Source organism: Oncorhynchus kisutch, unplaced genomic scaffold, assembly GCF_002021735.2.
Source record: "Oncorhynchus kisutch isolate 150728-3 unplaced genomic scaffold, Okis_V2 scaffold772, whole genome shotgun sequence".
Lineage (NCBI taxonomy): Eukaryota > Metazoa > Chordata > Actinopteri > Salmoniformes > Salmonidae > Oncorhynchus > Oncorhynchus kisutch.
Genome location: NW_022262717.1, coordinates 121,730 through 139,832, shown reverse-complemented (window position 1 = coordinate 139,832; position 18,103 = coordinate 121,730). Strand labels below are relative to the sequence as shown.

The 18,103-nt window shown below is 46.9% G+C and overlaps 1 protein-coding gene across 7 annotated transcripts in view; it reads left to right on the top strand.

Moving 5' to 3' along the window:
• LOC109884792 (focal adhesion kinase 1-like) overlaps nucleotides 1-18,103 on the top strand; it is a 131,586-nt gene that overhangs the window by 19,262 nt on the left and 94,221 nt on the right. For 6 of the 7 annotated variants that reach the window (XR_004207680.1, XM_031816292.1, XM_031816295.1 and 3 more), the window contains exons 2-4: nucleotides 5,096-5,304; nucleotides 12,084-12,250; nucleotides 17,931-18,018. Coding sequence is in view for 6 of the 7 variants with exons in the window: in XM_031816296.1 (XP_031672156.1) it covers nucleotides 5,096-5,304; nucleotides 12,084-12,250; nucleotides 17,931-18,018 (464 nt within the window). In the remaining variant the exon portion in view is untranslated. Of the gene's footprint in view, nucleotides 1-1,818; nucleotides 3,728-5,095; nucleotides 5,305-12,083; nucleotides 12,251-17,930; nucleotides 18,019-18,103 lie in introns of those variants that run through there. The other variant, XM_031816297.1, reaches the window with a different exon arrangement.

The window sequence follows — 18,103 nt, the reverse complement described above, 5'->3', positions numbered from 1 at the left end:
GAGGCATTTTGTCAAGTCGGCTAATCTCATAAACGTTTCCCGGCAGGTATAACTTTGTCTTCTATGAAAGGATTGTGTTTGTGTGTGTGTGTGTGTGTGTGTGTGTGTGTGTGTGTGTGTGCGTGTGTGTGTGTGTGTGTGTGTGTGTGTGTGTGTGTGCGAGAGAGTATCTCAGTTAGAGGTGACTGTAGGTCAATCTGGAAACTAGCAGAGTCAGCAGATAGGCTAGGCTATACTTCCCCCTCATCACTGTCCTTGTGCCTGCTCTGCTGCCTGACTGACTACTGACTGACTGGCTGACTACTGACTGACTACTGACTGACTGACTACTGCCTGACTACTAACTGACTGACTACTGACTGACCACTGACTGACTACTGACTGACTGGCTGACTACTGACTGATTGACTACTGACTGGCTGACTACTGACTGGCTGACTACTGACTGACTGGCTGACTACTGACTGACTACTGACTGGCTGACTACTGACTGACTGACTACTGACTGGCTGACTACTGACTGGCTGACTACTGACTGACTGACTGGCTGACGACTGACTGACTGACTGGCTGACTACTGACTGGCTGACTACTGACTGGCTGACTACTAACTGACTGGCTGACTACTGACTGACCACTAACTGACTACTGACTGGCTGACTACTGACTGGCTGACTACTGACTGACTGGCTGACTACTGGCTGACTGACTACTGACTGGATGACTGACTGACTGGATGACTACTGACTGGCTGACGACTGACTGACTGGCTGACTACTGACTGGCTGACTACTGACTGACTGGCTGACTACTGACTGGCTGACTACTGACTGACTGGCTGACTACTGACTGACCACTAACTGACTACTGACTGGCTGACTACTGACTGACTGACTGGCTGACTACTGGCGGACTGACTGGCTGACTGGCTGACTACTGACTGGCTGATTACTGACTGGCTGACTACTGACTGGATGACTGACTGACTGGATGACTACTGACTGGCTGACTACTGACTGACTGACTGACTACTGACTGACTGACTACTGACTGGCTGACTACTGACTGACTGACTACTGACTGACTACTGACTGGCTGACTGACTACTGACTGACTGACTGGCTGACTACTGACTGACTGACTGGCTGACTACTGACTGACTGACTGACTGGCTACTGACTGGCTGACTACTGACAGACTGACTACTACATTTTGTAATGGTTAGGTTGATACGAATGAATGCACTGATATGTGGACTCACGTGGCTTTTTGTCATCTTTGAAAATAATTACTTTACATCGGAGTTGTTCCTGTTGTCATAGAGATGGATAGAGGACTCATCATGGATATAACCCGTTTTAGCGTTGTCGTTGAGGGCTTCCACCATTTTAAAGTAGTCAACTGGGTGGGGATTCCTATGAGTTGGGAGAAATCAACCAATGAAACATAAGAAAATGTACTACTTTAAAATGGAGATAGAATGGGAAGCACCATTGAGGCTGTCACAGACGTTTTAATGGCACAGATACAAAGTTGAGTCCTCTATCGATCTCTATGCCCTATTGTTCACATGTGTATCTTCCATCTAAATGGTCCTACCTGATCTGGCCTCCTCCCGCCTGCCTTCTGTCCTTGAGGACATGTATTTCCATTGTTAGAAGAAAAAAATATCTTAATATATTTTTTATATATATATTAATAATAAAAAATTCCATTGTTAGAGGGGTCGCTTGACGATCTTGTCAGTATAATTGACAATCTTTCCTCACATTCACAAAAGCTTTGTGTGTTGTTGACTCCTCCTCCCAGGCCGGCCCTCCTATCAACCATGTTGTTGTCCTCCCAGGCCGGCCCTCCTATCCTCTTATCAACCATGTTGTTGACTCCTCCTCCCAGGCCGGCCCTCCTATCAACCATGTTGTTGACTCCTCCTCCCAGGCCGGCCCTCCTATCCTCTTATCAACCATGTTGTTGACTCCTCCTCCCAGGCCGGCCCTCCTATCAACCATGTTGTTGTCCTCCCAGGCCGGCCCTCCTATCCTCCTATCAACCATGTTGTTGACTCCTCCTCCCAGGCCGGCCCTCCTATCCTCTTATCAACCATGTTGTTGACTCCTCCTCCCAGGCCGGCCCTCCTATCAACCATGTTGTTGACTCCTCCTCCCAGGCCGGCCCTCCTATCCTCTTATCAACCATGTTGTTGACTCCTCCTCCCAGGCCGGCCCTCCTATCAACCATGTTGTTGTCCTCCCAGGCCGGCCCTCCTATCCTCCTATCAACCATGTTGTTGACTCCTCCTCCCAGGCCGGCCCTCCTATCCTCCTATCAACCATGTTGTTGACTCCTCCTCCCAGGCCGGCCCTCCTATCCTCCTATCAACCATGTTGTTGACTCCTCCTCCCAGGCCGGCCCTCCTATCCTCCTATCAACCATGTTGTTGACTCCTCCTCCCAGGCCGGCCCTCCTATCCTCCTATCAACCATGTTGTTGACTCCTCCTCCCAGGCCGGCCCTCCTATCCTCCTATCAACCATGTTGTTGACTCCTCCTCCCAGGCCGGCCCTCCTATCCTCCTATCAACCATGTTGTTGACTCCTCCTCCCAGGCCGGCCCTCCTATCATCCAATCCACCATGTTGTTGACTCCTCCTCCCAGGCCGGCCCTCCTATCATCCAATCCACCATGTTGGCTGGGCTCCCACTAAGCACGCCTTGTTTACTCAACTCCGTCTGTCACCAAGCCAATCACAGCCTGCCTCTCTCTTCCTGTGGAACTGAACTCCATTCTGTCTTGCCTGGGTAACAGCAGCCACGGTGGAGTTAGGCTAGGCTAGCAGCCTGACTGTGTTCACAGCATTCACATTATTCACAGGACTGTGTTGTGTTGTGGAGCTGGAGGACTCTGTTGTGAATATAGACAGGCTTCTGGGCTTGCCTCGCCTTCCCCTCAGCTCAGGAAGAGAGAGGAGCTATGTTGTGTTGCAGAGAGGACTCTGGCCTCGCCCCCCTCAGTTCAGTCCAGGAAGAGCTCTACCATGAAACAGCAGTGACATGTTGATCACAGCACAGGCTTCTCCTCTTCTCAGCCAGGAAGAGCTCTGTGCCGTGTGAGGAGACAGGAGTGATGACTCACTGTGGCTCCTGAGCGGACAGGACGCATTGTGATAACCAGGATGTGACGTGACTGGACAGGAAAGACGTGAATGTGTTGTTCACTTTGTATGTGTGTGTATGGGAGAGAGAGAGAGGAATGTGTGGGTAAGAAGAAGTGTGTTTGTGCCTGGAAGAAACCAAGAAGAAATCCCATGGATCTGTCGATTCTCTACTGTGTAACCTAGTGGACATACTCTACTGTGTAACCTCGTGGACATACTCTACTGTGTAACCTAGTGGACATTCTCTACTGTGTAACCTAGTGGACATACTCTACTGTGTAACCTAGTGGACATACTCTACTGTGTAACCTAGTGGACATACTCTACTGTGTAACCTCGTGGACAGACTCTACTGTGTAACCTAGTGGACATACTCTACTGGGTAACCTCGTGGACATACTCTACTGTGTAACCTAGTGGACATACTCTACTGTGTAACCTCGTGGACAGACTCTACTGTGTAACCTAGTGGACATATTCTACTGGGTAACCTAGTGTGCTGTTGCTATAGCACTAATGTTGTCACTACGGAACTCTACAGTGGAGTGTACCTGCTGGCCCTTCATCAGTAAAGGTAGGAGGAGTGACTGATTGGACTGTTGCTGTGCTGGTGTTAGATCAGAATAGTAGTGTTTGAATTGAGTTTGACAGGAGTTTATTAAAGAACAACTCTGAAAGGAAGTTGTCCAGTCGTGGGCTCAAATGGACCAGTTGTGTCTGTACTGATCTCCATTGCTTCAATGTTGTCTGACTGATTATCAAGAGTTAGGATATTTACCTCTGTTTTCATACATGTGTTCTGCCTGGGTTACCAGAAAGTACCATCGAAGAGGTCACCATCTGAGAATGTGTGTGTTTTTGGTGTTAAGGGCAGGTTTTCCTGTGGTGCTCTATTCTAGTGATGTTACCAACAGCAGATACAGTCAGGAAGGCTGAGGAATGTCACTGAGCTGCTCTTGGTCAGTCTTTCCAAAACACTAGAAAAGCCATGTTTTAACAAGCACAGCGGTACTGTCTTGGCTGTACCTATTACCATACACACACACACACACACACACACACACACACACACACACACACACACACACACACACACACACACACACACACACACACACACACACACACCCCCCAGACACACACACACACACACAGACACACACACCCCAAATTTCACCCCTGACCGTTTCTACCACAATCCAAACAGCTTATGTATAATGGCCCCAGTTTGTGGTTCGTGAGGAGGGTTGTTGTAATGCTGGCAGTGCTTCTGACAGTGCTGCTCCCTGCTCACTCTCCAAAGCCACCCAGCTGTCTGGCCAGCCTACTGTAGCAAGCCCAGCTCAGTCCACTTCAACCTGCAGACCTCACTGTTATCTGTCAGTCTGTCCAGCCGTCCACTTTTGTTACTGATTACAGATGAAGTTATAATGGTGAGAAAGTTACACAGTCGTCTAGTGGGAATTCACCTGAAGCCTTCTCTCTCTCTCTCTCTCTCTCTCTCTCTCTCTCTCTCTCTACCTCCCTCTCTCTCTCTACCTCCCCTCTCTCTCTCTACCTCCCCTCTCTCTCGCTCCCTATCTCTCTCTCTCTCTCTACCTCTATCTCTCTACCTCCTCTATCTCTCTCTCTCTCTCTCTCTCTCTCTCTCTCTCTCTCTCTCTCTCTCTCGCTCCCTATCTCTCTCTCTCTCTCTACCTCTATCTCTCTACCTCCTCTATCTCTCTCTCTCTCTCTCTCTCTCTCTCTCTCTCTCTCTCTCTCTCTCTCTCTCTCTCTACCTCCCCTCTCTCTCTCTACCTCCCCTCTCTCTCGCTCCCTATCTCTCTCTTTGCATCCCTCCTCTCTCTCTCTTTCTCTCTCTCTTTCTCTCTCTCTTTCTCTCTCTACTTCCCCTATCTCTCGCTCTCTCTTTCTCTCCCCTCTGTCTCTCTACCTTCAGAATATGACAGACAGCTAGCCCCCACCAAAGGAAGCATGGCGTCAGCGTACCTGGACCCCAACCTGAACCACCATGCTGGTTTGGGCGGTGGGGTGTCGAAGCCGGGGACCATGGACCGCGTGCTCAAGATCCACCACTACTTGGAGAGCAACAGTGAACCTTCCACCTGGGCCAGCCACATCCGCCACGGAGACGCCACTGACATCAGGGTGAGCTGAGCAGCTGATTGGGTAAACACAGTTTACCACAGTTACAGCAACTATGCTTCTTTAGGTTACTGTCTGTATAATCTCTCCCTATCATTCGTACAGTAGGGACACATACTGTCCATACAGACAGACAGTTACCTATCAACTCTACCAACTAGACAGACAGTTACCTATCAACTCTACCAACTACACAGACAGTTACCTATCAACTCTACCAACTAGACAGACAGTTACCTATCAACTCTACCAACTAGACAGACAGACAGACAGACAGACAGACAGACAGACAGACAGACAGACAGACAGACAGACAGACAGACAGACAGACAGACAGACAGACAGACAGACAGACAGACAGACAGACAGACAGACAGACAGACAGACAGACAGACAGTTACCTATCAACTCTACCTACTAGACAGACAGACAGACAGACAGTTACCTATCAACTCTACCTACTAGACAGACAGACAGACAGTTACCTATCAACTCTACCTACTAGACAGACAGTTACCTATCAACTCTACCAACTAGACAGACAGTTACCTATCAACTCTACCAACTAGACAGACAGTTACCTATCAACTCTACCTACTAGACAGACAGACAGACAGACAGTTACCTATCAACTCTACCAACTAGACAGACAGACAGACAGACAGACAATTACCTATCAACTCTACCTACTAGACAGACAGACAGTTACCTATCAACTCTACCTACTAGACAGACAGACAGTTACCTATCAACTCTACCTACTAGACAGACAGACAGACAGTTACCTATCAACTCTACCTACTAGACAGACAGACAGTTACCTATCAACTCTACCTACTAGACAGACAGACAGACAGTTACCTATCAACTCTACCTACTAGACAGACAGTTACCTATCAACTCTACCAACTAGACAGACAGTTACCTATCAACTCTACCAACTAGACAGACAGTTACCTATCAACTCTACCAACTAGACAGACAGTTACCTATCAACTCTACCAACTAGACAGACAGTTACCTATCAACTCTACCAACTAGACAGACAGTTACCTATCAACTCTACCTATTAGACAGACAGACAGACAGTTACCTATCAACTCTACCAACTAGACAGACAGTTACCTATCAACTCTACCAACTAGACAGACAGACAGACAGACAGACAGACAGACAGACAGACAGACAGACAGACAGACAGACAGACAGACAGACAGACAGACAGACAGACAGACAGACAGGTTACTGTCTGTATAGTCTCTCCCTATCATTCGTACAGTAGGGACACATACTGTCCATACAGACAGACAGTTACCTATCAACTCTACCAACTAGACAGACAGTTACCTATCAACTCTACCAACTACACAGACAGTTACCTATCAACTCTACCAACTAGACAGACAGTTACCTATCAACTCTACCAACTAGACAGACAGACAGACAGACAGACAGACAGACAGACAGACAGACAGACAGACAGACAGACAGACAGACAGACAGACAGACAGACAGACAGACAGACAGACAATTACCTATCAACTCTACCTACTAGACAGACAGACAGACAGTTACCTATCAACTCTACCTACTAGACAGACAGACAGACAGTTACCTATCAACTCTACCTACTAGACAGACAGTTACCTATCAACTCTACCAACTAGACAGACAGTTACCTATCAACTCTACCAACTAGACAGACAGTTACCTATCAACTCTACCAACTAGACAGACAGTTACCTATCAACTCTACCAACTAGACAGACAGTTACCTATCAACTCTACCAACTAGACAGACAGACAGACAGTTACCTATCAACTCTACCAACTAGACAGACAGTTACCTATCAACTCTACCAACTAGACAGACAGTTACCTATCAACTCTACCAACTAGACAGACAGTTACCTATCAACTCTACCTACTAGACAGACAGACAGACAGTTACCTATCAACTCTACCAACTAGACAGACAGACAGACAGACAGACAGACAGACAGACAATTACCTATCAACTCTACCTACTAGACAGACAGACAGACAGTTACCTATCAACTCTACCTACTAGACAGACAGACAGTTACCTATCAACTCTACCTAGTAGACAGACAGACAGACAGTTACCTATCAACTCTACCTACTAGACAGACAGTTACCTATCAACTCTACCAACTAGACAGACAGTTACCTATCAACTCTACCAACTAGACAGACAGTTACCTATCAACTCTACCAACTAGACAGACAGTTACCTATCAACTCTACCAACTAGACAGACAGTTACCTATCAACTCTACCAACTAGACAGACAGTTACCTATCAACTCTACCAACTAGACAGACAGTTACCTATCAACTCTACCTACTAGACAGACAGACAGACAGTTACCTATCAACTCTACCAACTAGACAGACAGTTACCTATCAACTCTACCAACTAGACAGACAGACAGACAGACAGACAGACAGACAGACAGACAGACAGACAGACAGACAGACAGACAGACAGACAGACAGACAGACAGACAGACAGACAGACAGACAGACAGACAGACAGACAGACAGACAGACAGACAGACAGACAGACAGACAGACAATTACCTATCAACTCTACATACTAGACAGACAGACATATAGTTACCTATCAACTCTACCTACTAGACAGACAGTTACCTATCAACTCTACCTACTAGACAGATAGACAGTTACCTATCTACTTTACCTACTAGACAGACAGACAGTTACCTATCAACTCTACCAAATAGACAGACAGTTACCTATCAACTCTACCTACTAAACAGACAGACAGTTACCTATCAACTCTACCTACTAGACAGATAGACAGTTACCTATCTACTTTACCTACTAGACACACAGACAGTTACCTATCAACTCTACCAACTAGACAGACAGACAGACAGACAGTTACCGATCTACTCTACCTACTAGATAAACAGACAGACAGTTACCTATCTACTCTACCTACTAGACAGACAGACAGACAGTTACCTATCTACTCTACCTACTAGACAGACAGACAGTTACCTATCAACACCCTGAGTGTCCCAAATGGCTCCCTGTTCCCTATACAGCCCTATAGTCGCTGGTCAAAAGAAGTGCACTATTGCTGCTTTTCAACTTTAACATCAGTGTTACACTAGTTCTTCCCCTGAACAGGCAGTTAACCCACTGTTCCTAGGCCGTCATTGAAAATAAGAATTGTTCTTAACTGACTTGCCTAGTTAAATAAAGGTAAAATAAAAAAAATACACCCTAATGGTATACTAGGGAAATTGTGTTTCCATAGATGGGCTGACATTGAGGACTTGTGAGAAGGTGCTTTGTGAGAAGGTGTTAAAGTCCACAGTTTGCCAATGTTATGTAAATGCCAGCTGAAAAGTACCAGTGGCCTGGCTTTGGTCCCAGGTGAGAGCAAGTCCACCTGAGCCATGGCCCAGTGGGACACGGGTGCCGGCCTGCTTAAGGCTTCCAAATGGTTCCCAGCCAAAACAGTTAGGAAGAGTTAGTGAATATATTATGATGCCATTTTGTGCCATTTAGTTCGTTTTGGATTTCGATAAGTGTTTTTCCGGCTGTTCAGGCACACATCTTTCTTGAGGCAAGCCGAAGTCAGTAGCTGAAGTCTAGGCCCCTTTGTTGGTGATTGGTCAACAGTAGGCATTGTTCAATAAAGACTTTGTTGTCATTCAATGAGAGACGACTGCTTTCATGCAATTTTTTAAATCACCTGGGTGATGTTCCTTCCTTGAGCGTCTCACTGTAGAACTCCCCTTGTTACCTGGGCGATGTTCCTTCCTTGAGCGTCTCACTGTAGAACTCCCCCTGTCACCTGGGCGATGTTCCTTCCTTGAGCGTCTCACTGTAGAACTCCCCCTGTCACCTGGGCGATGTTCCTTCCTTGAGCGTCTCACTGTAGAACTCCCCCTGTCACCTGGGCGATGTTCCTTCCTTGAGCGTCTCACTGTAGAACTCCCCCTGTCACCTGGGCGATGTTCCTTCCTTGAGCGTCTCACTGTAGAACTCCCCCTGTCACCTGGGCGATGTTCCTTCCTTGAGCGTCTCACTGTAGAACTCCCCCGGTCACCTGGGCGATGTTCCTTCCTTGAGCGTCTCACTGTAGAACTCCCCCTGTCACCTGGGCGATGTTCCTTCCTTGAGCGTCTCACTGTAGAACTCCCCCTGTCACCTGTGCGATGTTCCTTCCTTGAGCGTCTCACTGTAGAACTCCCCCTGTCACCTGGGCGATGTTCCTTCCTTGAGCGTCTCACTGTAGGACTCCCCCTGTCACCTGGGCGATGTTCCTTCCTTGAGCGTCTCACTGTAGAACTCCCCCTGTCACCTGGGCGATGTTCCTTCCTTGAGCGTCTCACTGTAGAACTCCCCCTGTAACCTGGGCGATGTTCCTTCCTTGAGCGTCTCACTGTAGAACTCGCCCTATCACCTGGGCGATGTTCCTTCCTTGAGCGTCTCACTGTAGAACTCCCCCTATCACCTGGGCGATGTTCCTTCCTTGAGCGTCTCACTGTAGAACTCCCCCTGTCACCTGGGCGATGTTCCTTCCTTGAGCGTCTCACTGTAGAACTCCCCCTGTCACCTGGGCGATGTTCCTTCCTTGAGCGTCTCACTGTAGAACTCCCCCTATCACCTGGGCGATGTTCCTTCCTTGAGCGTCTCACTGTAGAACTCCCCCTGTAACCTGGGCGATGTTCCTTCCTTGAGCGTCTCACTGTAGAACTCCCCCTGTCACCTGGGCGATGTTCCTTCCTTGAGCGTCTCACTGTAGAACTCGCCCTATCACCTGGGCGATGTTCCTTCCTTGAGCGTCTCACTGTAGAACTCCCCCTATCACCTGGGCGATGTTCCTTCCTTGAGCGTCTCACTGTAGAACTCCCCCTGTCACCTGGGCGATGTTCCTTCCTTGAGCGTCTCACTGTAGAACTCCCCCTATCACCTGGGCGATGTTCCTTCCTTGAGCGTCTCACTGTAGAACTCCCCCTGTCACCTGGGCGATGTTCCTTCCTTGAGCGTCTCACTGTAGAACTCCCCCTGTCACCTGGGCGATGTTCCTTCCTTGAGCGTCTCACTGTAGAACTCGCCCTATCACCTGGGCGATGTTCCTTTAACATTGACCTTTTAGTCATTTAGCAGACGCTCTTATCCAGAGCGACTTCCAGGAGCAATTAGGGTTAAATGCCTTGCTCAAGGGCACATCGGCAGATGTTTCACCCGGTCGGCTCAGGGATTCGAACCAGCAACCTTTTGGTTACTGGCCCAAAGCTCTTAACCACTAGGCTACCTGCCGTTCAGTAGGTCACACTATAGCAATGTTTTGTATCAGAAAATGAAAACAAGTTTTCTTATTAGACAAATTCACTTAGTACCTCGGACTACATCACAATTTTTAAGTGTTTCAAAACGTTTTCTCCCTACTGAACACAACCCAGGTATTTATGAGGTTGACATTTCTACAGTTAGTGTCTTCCATCCCCGTTAGGTTTAATAATGACTTCTATTCAGATGAAACAAGACTAAGAGAGTTTAGGAGGTGAAAAGAATAGCTAGTTAAATAGGTGATTAAACAGGTGTTTCTTGGAAAAGATTCCAAAAGGCTTTGCTACCACATCTCTTCTGTTCGGTGTCTGGCTCTGGAATGGCAAAGCGCTTCATTTCAAAGTAGACTGCTTCTAATTTATGCTTCAATGGCCTCTAACTTCAATACCTGAAGTAGTGATGCCAGATGATGTTGAGGGATGTGATGGAACATGTCATCCCTGAAAGAGATGGGGAGGTCGTCTCGTTAATCATTTTAACCAAGCAGGGGTGTCACTTCTCAGATTGTGTCATAAGCCCCATAGTGGCATTTCAATGATGGATTATTTAACCCGCCCCACTCCCCTTCCCTTGCTTCTGCACACAATGACAATCTCTTCCTGGAAGAGAGAGAGAGGACGATCTATCATTCAGTGTAACTCTGCCAAGCTGTTCTTTCTATTCTATCTACTGTTATAGATAGATGGTTCCCCTGGAGTCCTCATGTCACCCCTGGACTACAGGGATGGATGGTTGAATAGATGGTTCTCCTGGTCTACAGGGATGGATGGGTGAATAGATGGTTCTCCTGGACTACAGGGATGGATGAGTGAATAGATGGTTCTCCTGGACTACAGGGATGGATGGGTGAATAGATGGTTCTCCTGGACTACAGGGATGAATGGGTGAATATATGGTTCTCCTGGACTACAGGGATGGATGGGTGAATAGATGGTTCTCCTGGACTACAGGGATGGATGGGTGAATAGATGGTTCTCCTGGACTACAGGGATGGATGGGTGAATAGATGGTTCTCCTGGACTACAGGGATGGATAGGTGAATAGATGGTTCTCCTGGACTACAAGGAAGGCCCTCCCCACTGCTGTCTGTCACACTACCAATATGTCAATATGACTGCTATTCATGTATCTTTATCTCCTGCCCTCTGAATCACAAACTACAATCTGTAGGACAGTTCATTACTGTCAATTACTGTCAATCAAACTCTTCTTCTGCAAAGGGAATAGGGTGCCATTTGGAACACAACCATACTGATCTTTTAGGGATTATGACTGACGTGTTGTTGATTTGAATCTCATCTCTGAGTGATTCCTCCTCTAACCTCAGTGTGTATACTGTCTACGCGTCTGTCCATTGACATTGACTGAAATTCATTTCAGAGTGACTCTATAGCCTAAGTGTGTGTCTACACGTGTGTCCCCTGACAGGGTATCATCCAGAAGATAGCAGACATCCACAAGGTGAAGTGTGTTTCCTGTCTGGGCCTGCGTCTCAGCCACCTGCGCTCAGGGAACATCCACTGGCTGCACCCCGACATGGGGGTGTCCCGCGTCAGGGAGAGCTACGAGCTGCTCCACCCTCAGGACGAGTGGAGGTAAGAACTAGGACAGAGACATACTGTATGAAGCTATATTTACACTGCTGATCCCTGGTCCCAGTTCTGTCCGTGTGTGCTGTTTGACCAATTCCTATTGTCATTGTTGTTTTGGCAAGACAGCACAAACTGATCTGGGAGCAGGCTACATAGACACGTTGAAATACTGTATGAAGCCATATCTACACTGCTCTGTCACCTTAAAAGCCTTGGCGCTGCTGCCTTTATGCATATTGGCTCCATGTAATTCTGCTTTCATATAAATATTCAAACACTTCCTATGAATACCATCATCATAATGCATTATAAGCGCATGTACAGCACCTTATGAGCTTTGCATAACTTAATTCATAACTCAATTATGTGAGTAAGACATCCGGGCTACAGCCTTGCCCCTTGAAACACTTGACCGTGATTAAACTGTCGAACTAGTGCTCACTAGCTAAATTGGCAGATTTCCTAGGCCTGTTTTTTGGAAGAGAAAACATGAGAACGAATTTGGTTGTTTTAATGGATTCAGACCAGTGGCAAAGCCAAGGGGCTAAAGTATGTCATGGATAGAAGTGACCTTGTTACCAGTGAGATGTGTGCAGTCTATGTCGTTGCAAGGCGCTTGGTTATTTCATCAATGTAGTAAGGGGATGAAATCAGGACTTTATGTGCCCTGTATGTTCAAATGTAAACCCACTGATGGGGGAATTGGGCAGAGTTGCAACGGAACCGAAAATCAATTGTTGCCATCCTGTTAGTTGGGCCGAGTGGCCTTGAATTTCCTTCCAATCTGCCTGCATAAATCATGGTTCCTCAGAAGCAGGCTGAAAACCTTTCATATGGCGTTCCAGTGTAATTAGGCCTCTATAGGCTGAGATACATGTTTCCTCCTGTCTCATCACTGTTATTGGAAGGGAAATTAGACTACAATGAGAGATTCACTGACAAAGTCAACTGAGAGTCTTGAGGAGGAGAGTAATTAGAGAGGACTGAACTATCTGTTGATGTGATCTCAGTGTTTGATGTTGGAGCCTAATGCTGATAGATTCCCTTCTAGTCCTGACTGAGTGAAGATATGGAGAGAGAAATGCCATATCAGAGATAGCAGAGCAACAGCTTTTATTTGGGTGATATTTCAGACTGTACTCCCCCTCACCTCTGCTTCCTTCACAGCCAGACAGGGCAGTGTGTTGACATGTTTGGGAGGTACAGGACATGTTTTAGAACTGTATCCAGCCTTCCTCTAACAGACACTACTGTTCTCTGGGCAGGTTGCTTCTCACTCACCTCATTATAACTTTGTGTCTGTGTGTGCTTGTGTGTGTGCTTGTGTGTGTGCTTGCGTGCGTGTGCTGAAATGTATCCAGCTGGAAGAATACATTTGAATAATGTAGCAGGCCTAGATAGATGTTCCCAAAGAATAAAAACATGACAGCAGGCGTTTCATGACTCAGTTTAAACCCTGGCCACCTGTCCTTCTCAGAATTCTATATGAATCCCAACTGTGCTGCTCACAAATCAAGATGGAACGTAACTGTTATGTGAATGTTCTAAGAATACTCAATGATACAATACGTTCTACCTCGCGGAACAACCTGTTCTGTTCCTAAGCAGCATTGTATTTGCATAGGACGGTAGGAGCTGCCATTGAACACAGTGAGATAATACATGCTTTATACTGTAGACCACAACCACCACAGCAGAGCTCATTCTGTTCCCACCTCATCTCAGTGCAGAAGTAATAGAGCTAAATAATACAGAGAAATGAATTGACTGTGTGCTGTTGTTAGTGGTTCTCTGCTGAAGTTAGCTCAGGGGATACTCAGTGACTGTGTGCTGTTGTTAGTGGTTCTCTGCTGAAGTTAGCTCAGGGGATACTCAGTGACTGTGTGCTGTTGTTAGTGGTGCTCTGCTGAAGTTAGCTCAGGGGATACTCAGTGACTGTGTGCTGTTGTTAGTGGTGCTCTGCTGAAGTTAGCTCAGGGGATACTCAGTGACTGTGTGCTGTTGTTAGTGGTGCTCTGCTGAAGTTAGCTCAGGGGATACTCAGTGACTGTGTGCTGTTGTTAGTGGTGCTCTGCTGAAGTTAGCTCAGGGGATACTCAGTGACTGTGTGCTGTTGTTAGTGGTGCTCTGCTGAAGTTAGCTCAGGGGATACTCAGTGACTGTGTGCTGTTGTTAGTGGTTCTCTGCTGAAGTTAGCTCAGGGGATACTCAGTGACTGTGTGCTGTTGTTAGTGGTGCTCTGCTGAAGTTAGCTCAGGGGATACTCAGTGACTGTGTGCTGTTTTTAGTGGTGCTCTGCTGAAGTTAGCTCAGGGGATACTCAGTGACTGTGTGCTGTTGTTAGTGGTGCTCTGCTGAAGTTAGCTCAGGGGATACTCAGTGACTGTGTGCTGTTGTTAGTGGTGCTCTGCTGAAGTTAGCTCAGGGGATACTCAGTGACTGTGTGCTGTTGTTAGTGGTGCTCTGCTGAAGTTAGCTCAGGGGATACTCAGTGACTGTGTGCTGTTGTTAGTGGTGCTCTGCTGAAGTTAGCTCAGGGGATACTCAGTGACTGTGTGCTGTTGTTAGTGGTTCTCTGCTGAAGTTAGCTCAGGGGATACTCAGTGACTGTGTGCTGTTGATAGTGGTGCTCTGCTGAAGTTAGCTCAGGGGATACTCAGTGACTGTGTGCTGTTGTTAGTGGTGCTCTGCTGAAGTTAGCTCAGGGGATACTCAGTGACTGTGTGCTGTTGTTAGTGGTGCTCTGCTGAAGTTAGCTCAGGGGATACTCAGTGACTGTGTGCTGTTGTTAGTGGTGCTCTGCTGAAGTTAGCTCAGGGGATACTCAGTGACTGTGTGCTGTTGTTAGTGGTGCTCTGCTGAAGTTAGCTCAGGGGATACTCAGTGACTGTGTGCTGTTGTTAGTGGTTCTCTGCTGAAGTTAGCTCAGGGGATACTCAGTGACTGTGTGCTGTTGTTAGTGGTGCTCTGCTGAAGTTAGCTCAGGGGATACTCAGTGACTGTGTGCTGTTGTTAGTGGTGCTCTGCTGAAGTTAGCTCAGGGGATACTCAGTGACTGTGTGCTGTTGTTAGTGGTGCTCTGCTGAAGTTAGCTCAGGGGATACTCAGTGACTGTGTGCTGTTGTTAGTGGTGCTCTGCTGAAGTTAGCTCAGGGGATACTCAGTGACTGTGTGCTGTTGTTAGTGGTGCTCTGCTGAAGTTAGCTCAGGGGATACTCAGTGACTGTGTGCTGTTGTTAATGGTTCTCTGCTGAAGTTAGCTCAGGGGATACTCAGTGACTGTGTGCTGTTGTTAGTGGTGCTCTGCTGAAGTTAGCTCAGGGGATACTCAGTGACTGTGTGCTGTTGTTAGTGGTGCTCTGCTGAAGTTAGCTCAGGGGATACTCAGTGACTGTGTGCTGTTGTTAGTGGTGCTCTGCTGAAGTTAGCTCAGGGGATACTCAGTGACTGTGTGCTGTTGTTAGTGGTGCTCTGCTGAAGTTAGCTCAGGGGATACTCAGTGACTGTGTGCTGTTGTTAGTGGTGCTCTGCTGAAGTTAGCTCAGGGGATACTCAGTGACTGTGTGCTGTTGTTAGTGGTGCTCTGCTGAAGTTAGCTCAGGGGATACTCAGTGACTGTGTGCTGTTGTTAGTGGTGCTCTGCTGAAGTTAGCTCAGGGGATACTCAGTGACTGTGTGCTGTTGTTAGTGGTGCTCTGCTGAAGTTAGCTCAGGGGATACTCAGTGACTGTGTGCTGTTGTTAGTGGTGCTCTGCTGAAGTTAGCTCAGGGGATACTCAGTGACTGTGTGCTGTTGTTAGTGGTTCTCTGCTGAAGTTAGCTCAGGGGATACTCAGTGACTGTGTGCTGTTGTTAGTGGTGCTCTGCTGAAGTTAGCTCAGGGGATACTCAGTGACTGTGTGCTGTTGTTAGTGGTGCTCTGCTGAAGTTAGCTCAGGGGATACTCAGTGACTGTGTGCTGTTGTTAGTGGTGCTCTGCTGAAGTTAGCTCAGGGGATACTCAGTGACTGTGTGCTGTTGTTAGTGGTGCTCTGCTGAAGTTAGCTCAGGGGATACTCAGTGACTGTGTGCTGTTGTTAGTGGTGCTCTGCTGAAGTTAGCTCAGGGGATACTCAGTGACTGTGTGCTGTTGTTAGTGGTGCTCTGCTGAAGTTAGCTCAGGGGATACTCAGTGACTGTGTGCTGTTGTTAGTGGTGCTCTGCTGAAGTTAGCTCAGGGGATACTCAGTGACTGTGCTGCTCATTCATTATGAAATAGTCTCTTTATTCAGCCTTAATTCCTTCTGGCGATAGAATAAGCCCTGTATCGTCAGTAATAGCAAAAATAAAACACCATTCAGATGCTGTAGTTGTTTAACACAGGAAGTAGACCTATTGCAGTGTCCATTTGTTAAATTTCTGTTGTTTAGAGCCTTTCAATGGCTGCATCCCAAATGGTTCCATGTTACCTTTAAAGTGCACTACTTTTAACCAGGGCCTGTAGGTGCTATATAGGAAATAGGGTGACACGCATCCAGTGTCAGACCACATGCTATGTGTCTCATTAGCCTTGCATTCCTCACCAGGCTGTACAAGGCCGTTGAAAGGAAGAATGGATAATGGATGGATATCTGTGTATGTGGGGGGGGGGGGGGGGGGGGTTGACCTCGTCTCAATGCTTTCATGCCATGGAGCCAGTTACTGCTTGTCTTCCTGTGTCTCCGTTGTTGAGCTGGTGAATGGTACGTAGGTTGCACAATAACAGCAAGCGATTGATACATTAGGAGAAAATGATCCTAATTTACCTTATTGTCAAAGGGAAATTTATTTTGAACATTGGCTCTCGCAGTCGTATCAATAGCATGTTCATCGAAGAAACATTCTAGAACACTGGTTCAATGGAAGTGTTGACAGACCAGCAGACACTCTAAAATACTCATTCAATACCCATGACACTGTCCTCAAGCCATTCGTACAGACATCAAATGAATGACTTGCCTTTTACACATAGAATGTCAATGTACTGAGTCATGTACCTTCCACTGACTACTGTTCTATTATCTCTCTCTGGTGTAGATCACAGCTGAGTAGAAAACACCAGAACTACAAAGACCATCTGATATGACAGAGCCAGGAAAGGTTTTCTCTAGTCAGAGACTTTGTAATTACAAGGAACAGGCTTAGAACAGAGTTTGAACAAGCAGCTATTTCAAGCAGTTCAGTAGTTTATTTCACCTTGTAGGTTGATCAGAAGGCTGTGGCTGGATGTTATAGTTATTCCAGGAATGATCATTGAGGTCTCTCCCTGCGCTAGGTAATGATGATGATGTCTCGATGATGTCTATGCCTATATAGGGCACTAATTTTGACCAGGGCCCATAAGGTTCTGGTCAAACGTAGTGCACTATGTAGGTAATAGGGTGCCATTTGGGACGCAGACTCAGTCTCACTGATCTCTTTGATAAGTTCCATATGAAAGGATCCTCTGTGAAAGTACAGAATAATGACAACGTGCTGACTTGTACCATACAGCTTCCACATTCACAGCACTGTATAATAACACACAGAGGTTGTTAGATATCAAAACAGCATTCTGTCTGTCCTAACTCTTCTGTATCAATGTGTTCCTTTGGAACCTTGTTTCTGAGTTGTCCTTCGTCCTCGTTAGCATCGAGCTAACCATATGGCATTTCTTTCTCCACAGGTATGAGCTACGGATACGCTACTTGCCAAAAGGATTCTTGAACCATTTTTCAGAAGATAAACCTACACTGAACTACTTCTACCATCAGGTGAGGAAAGAAACCATATTCAGATTGAGTTGGTACTGTCAGGTGTGGACAGAAACCATATTCAGATTGAGTTATGACTGTCAGG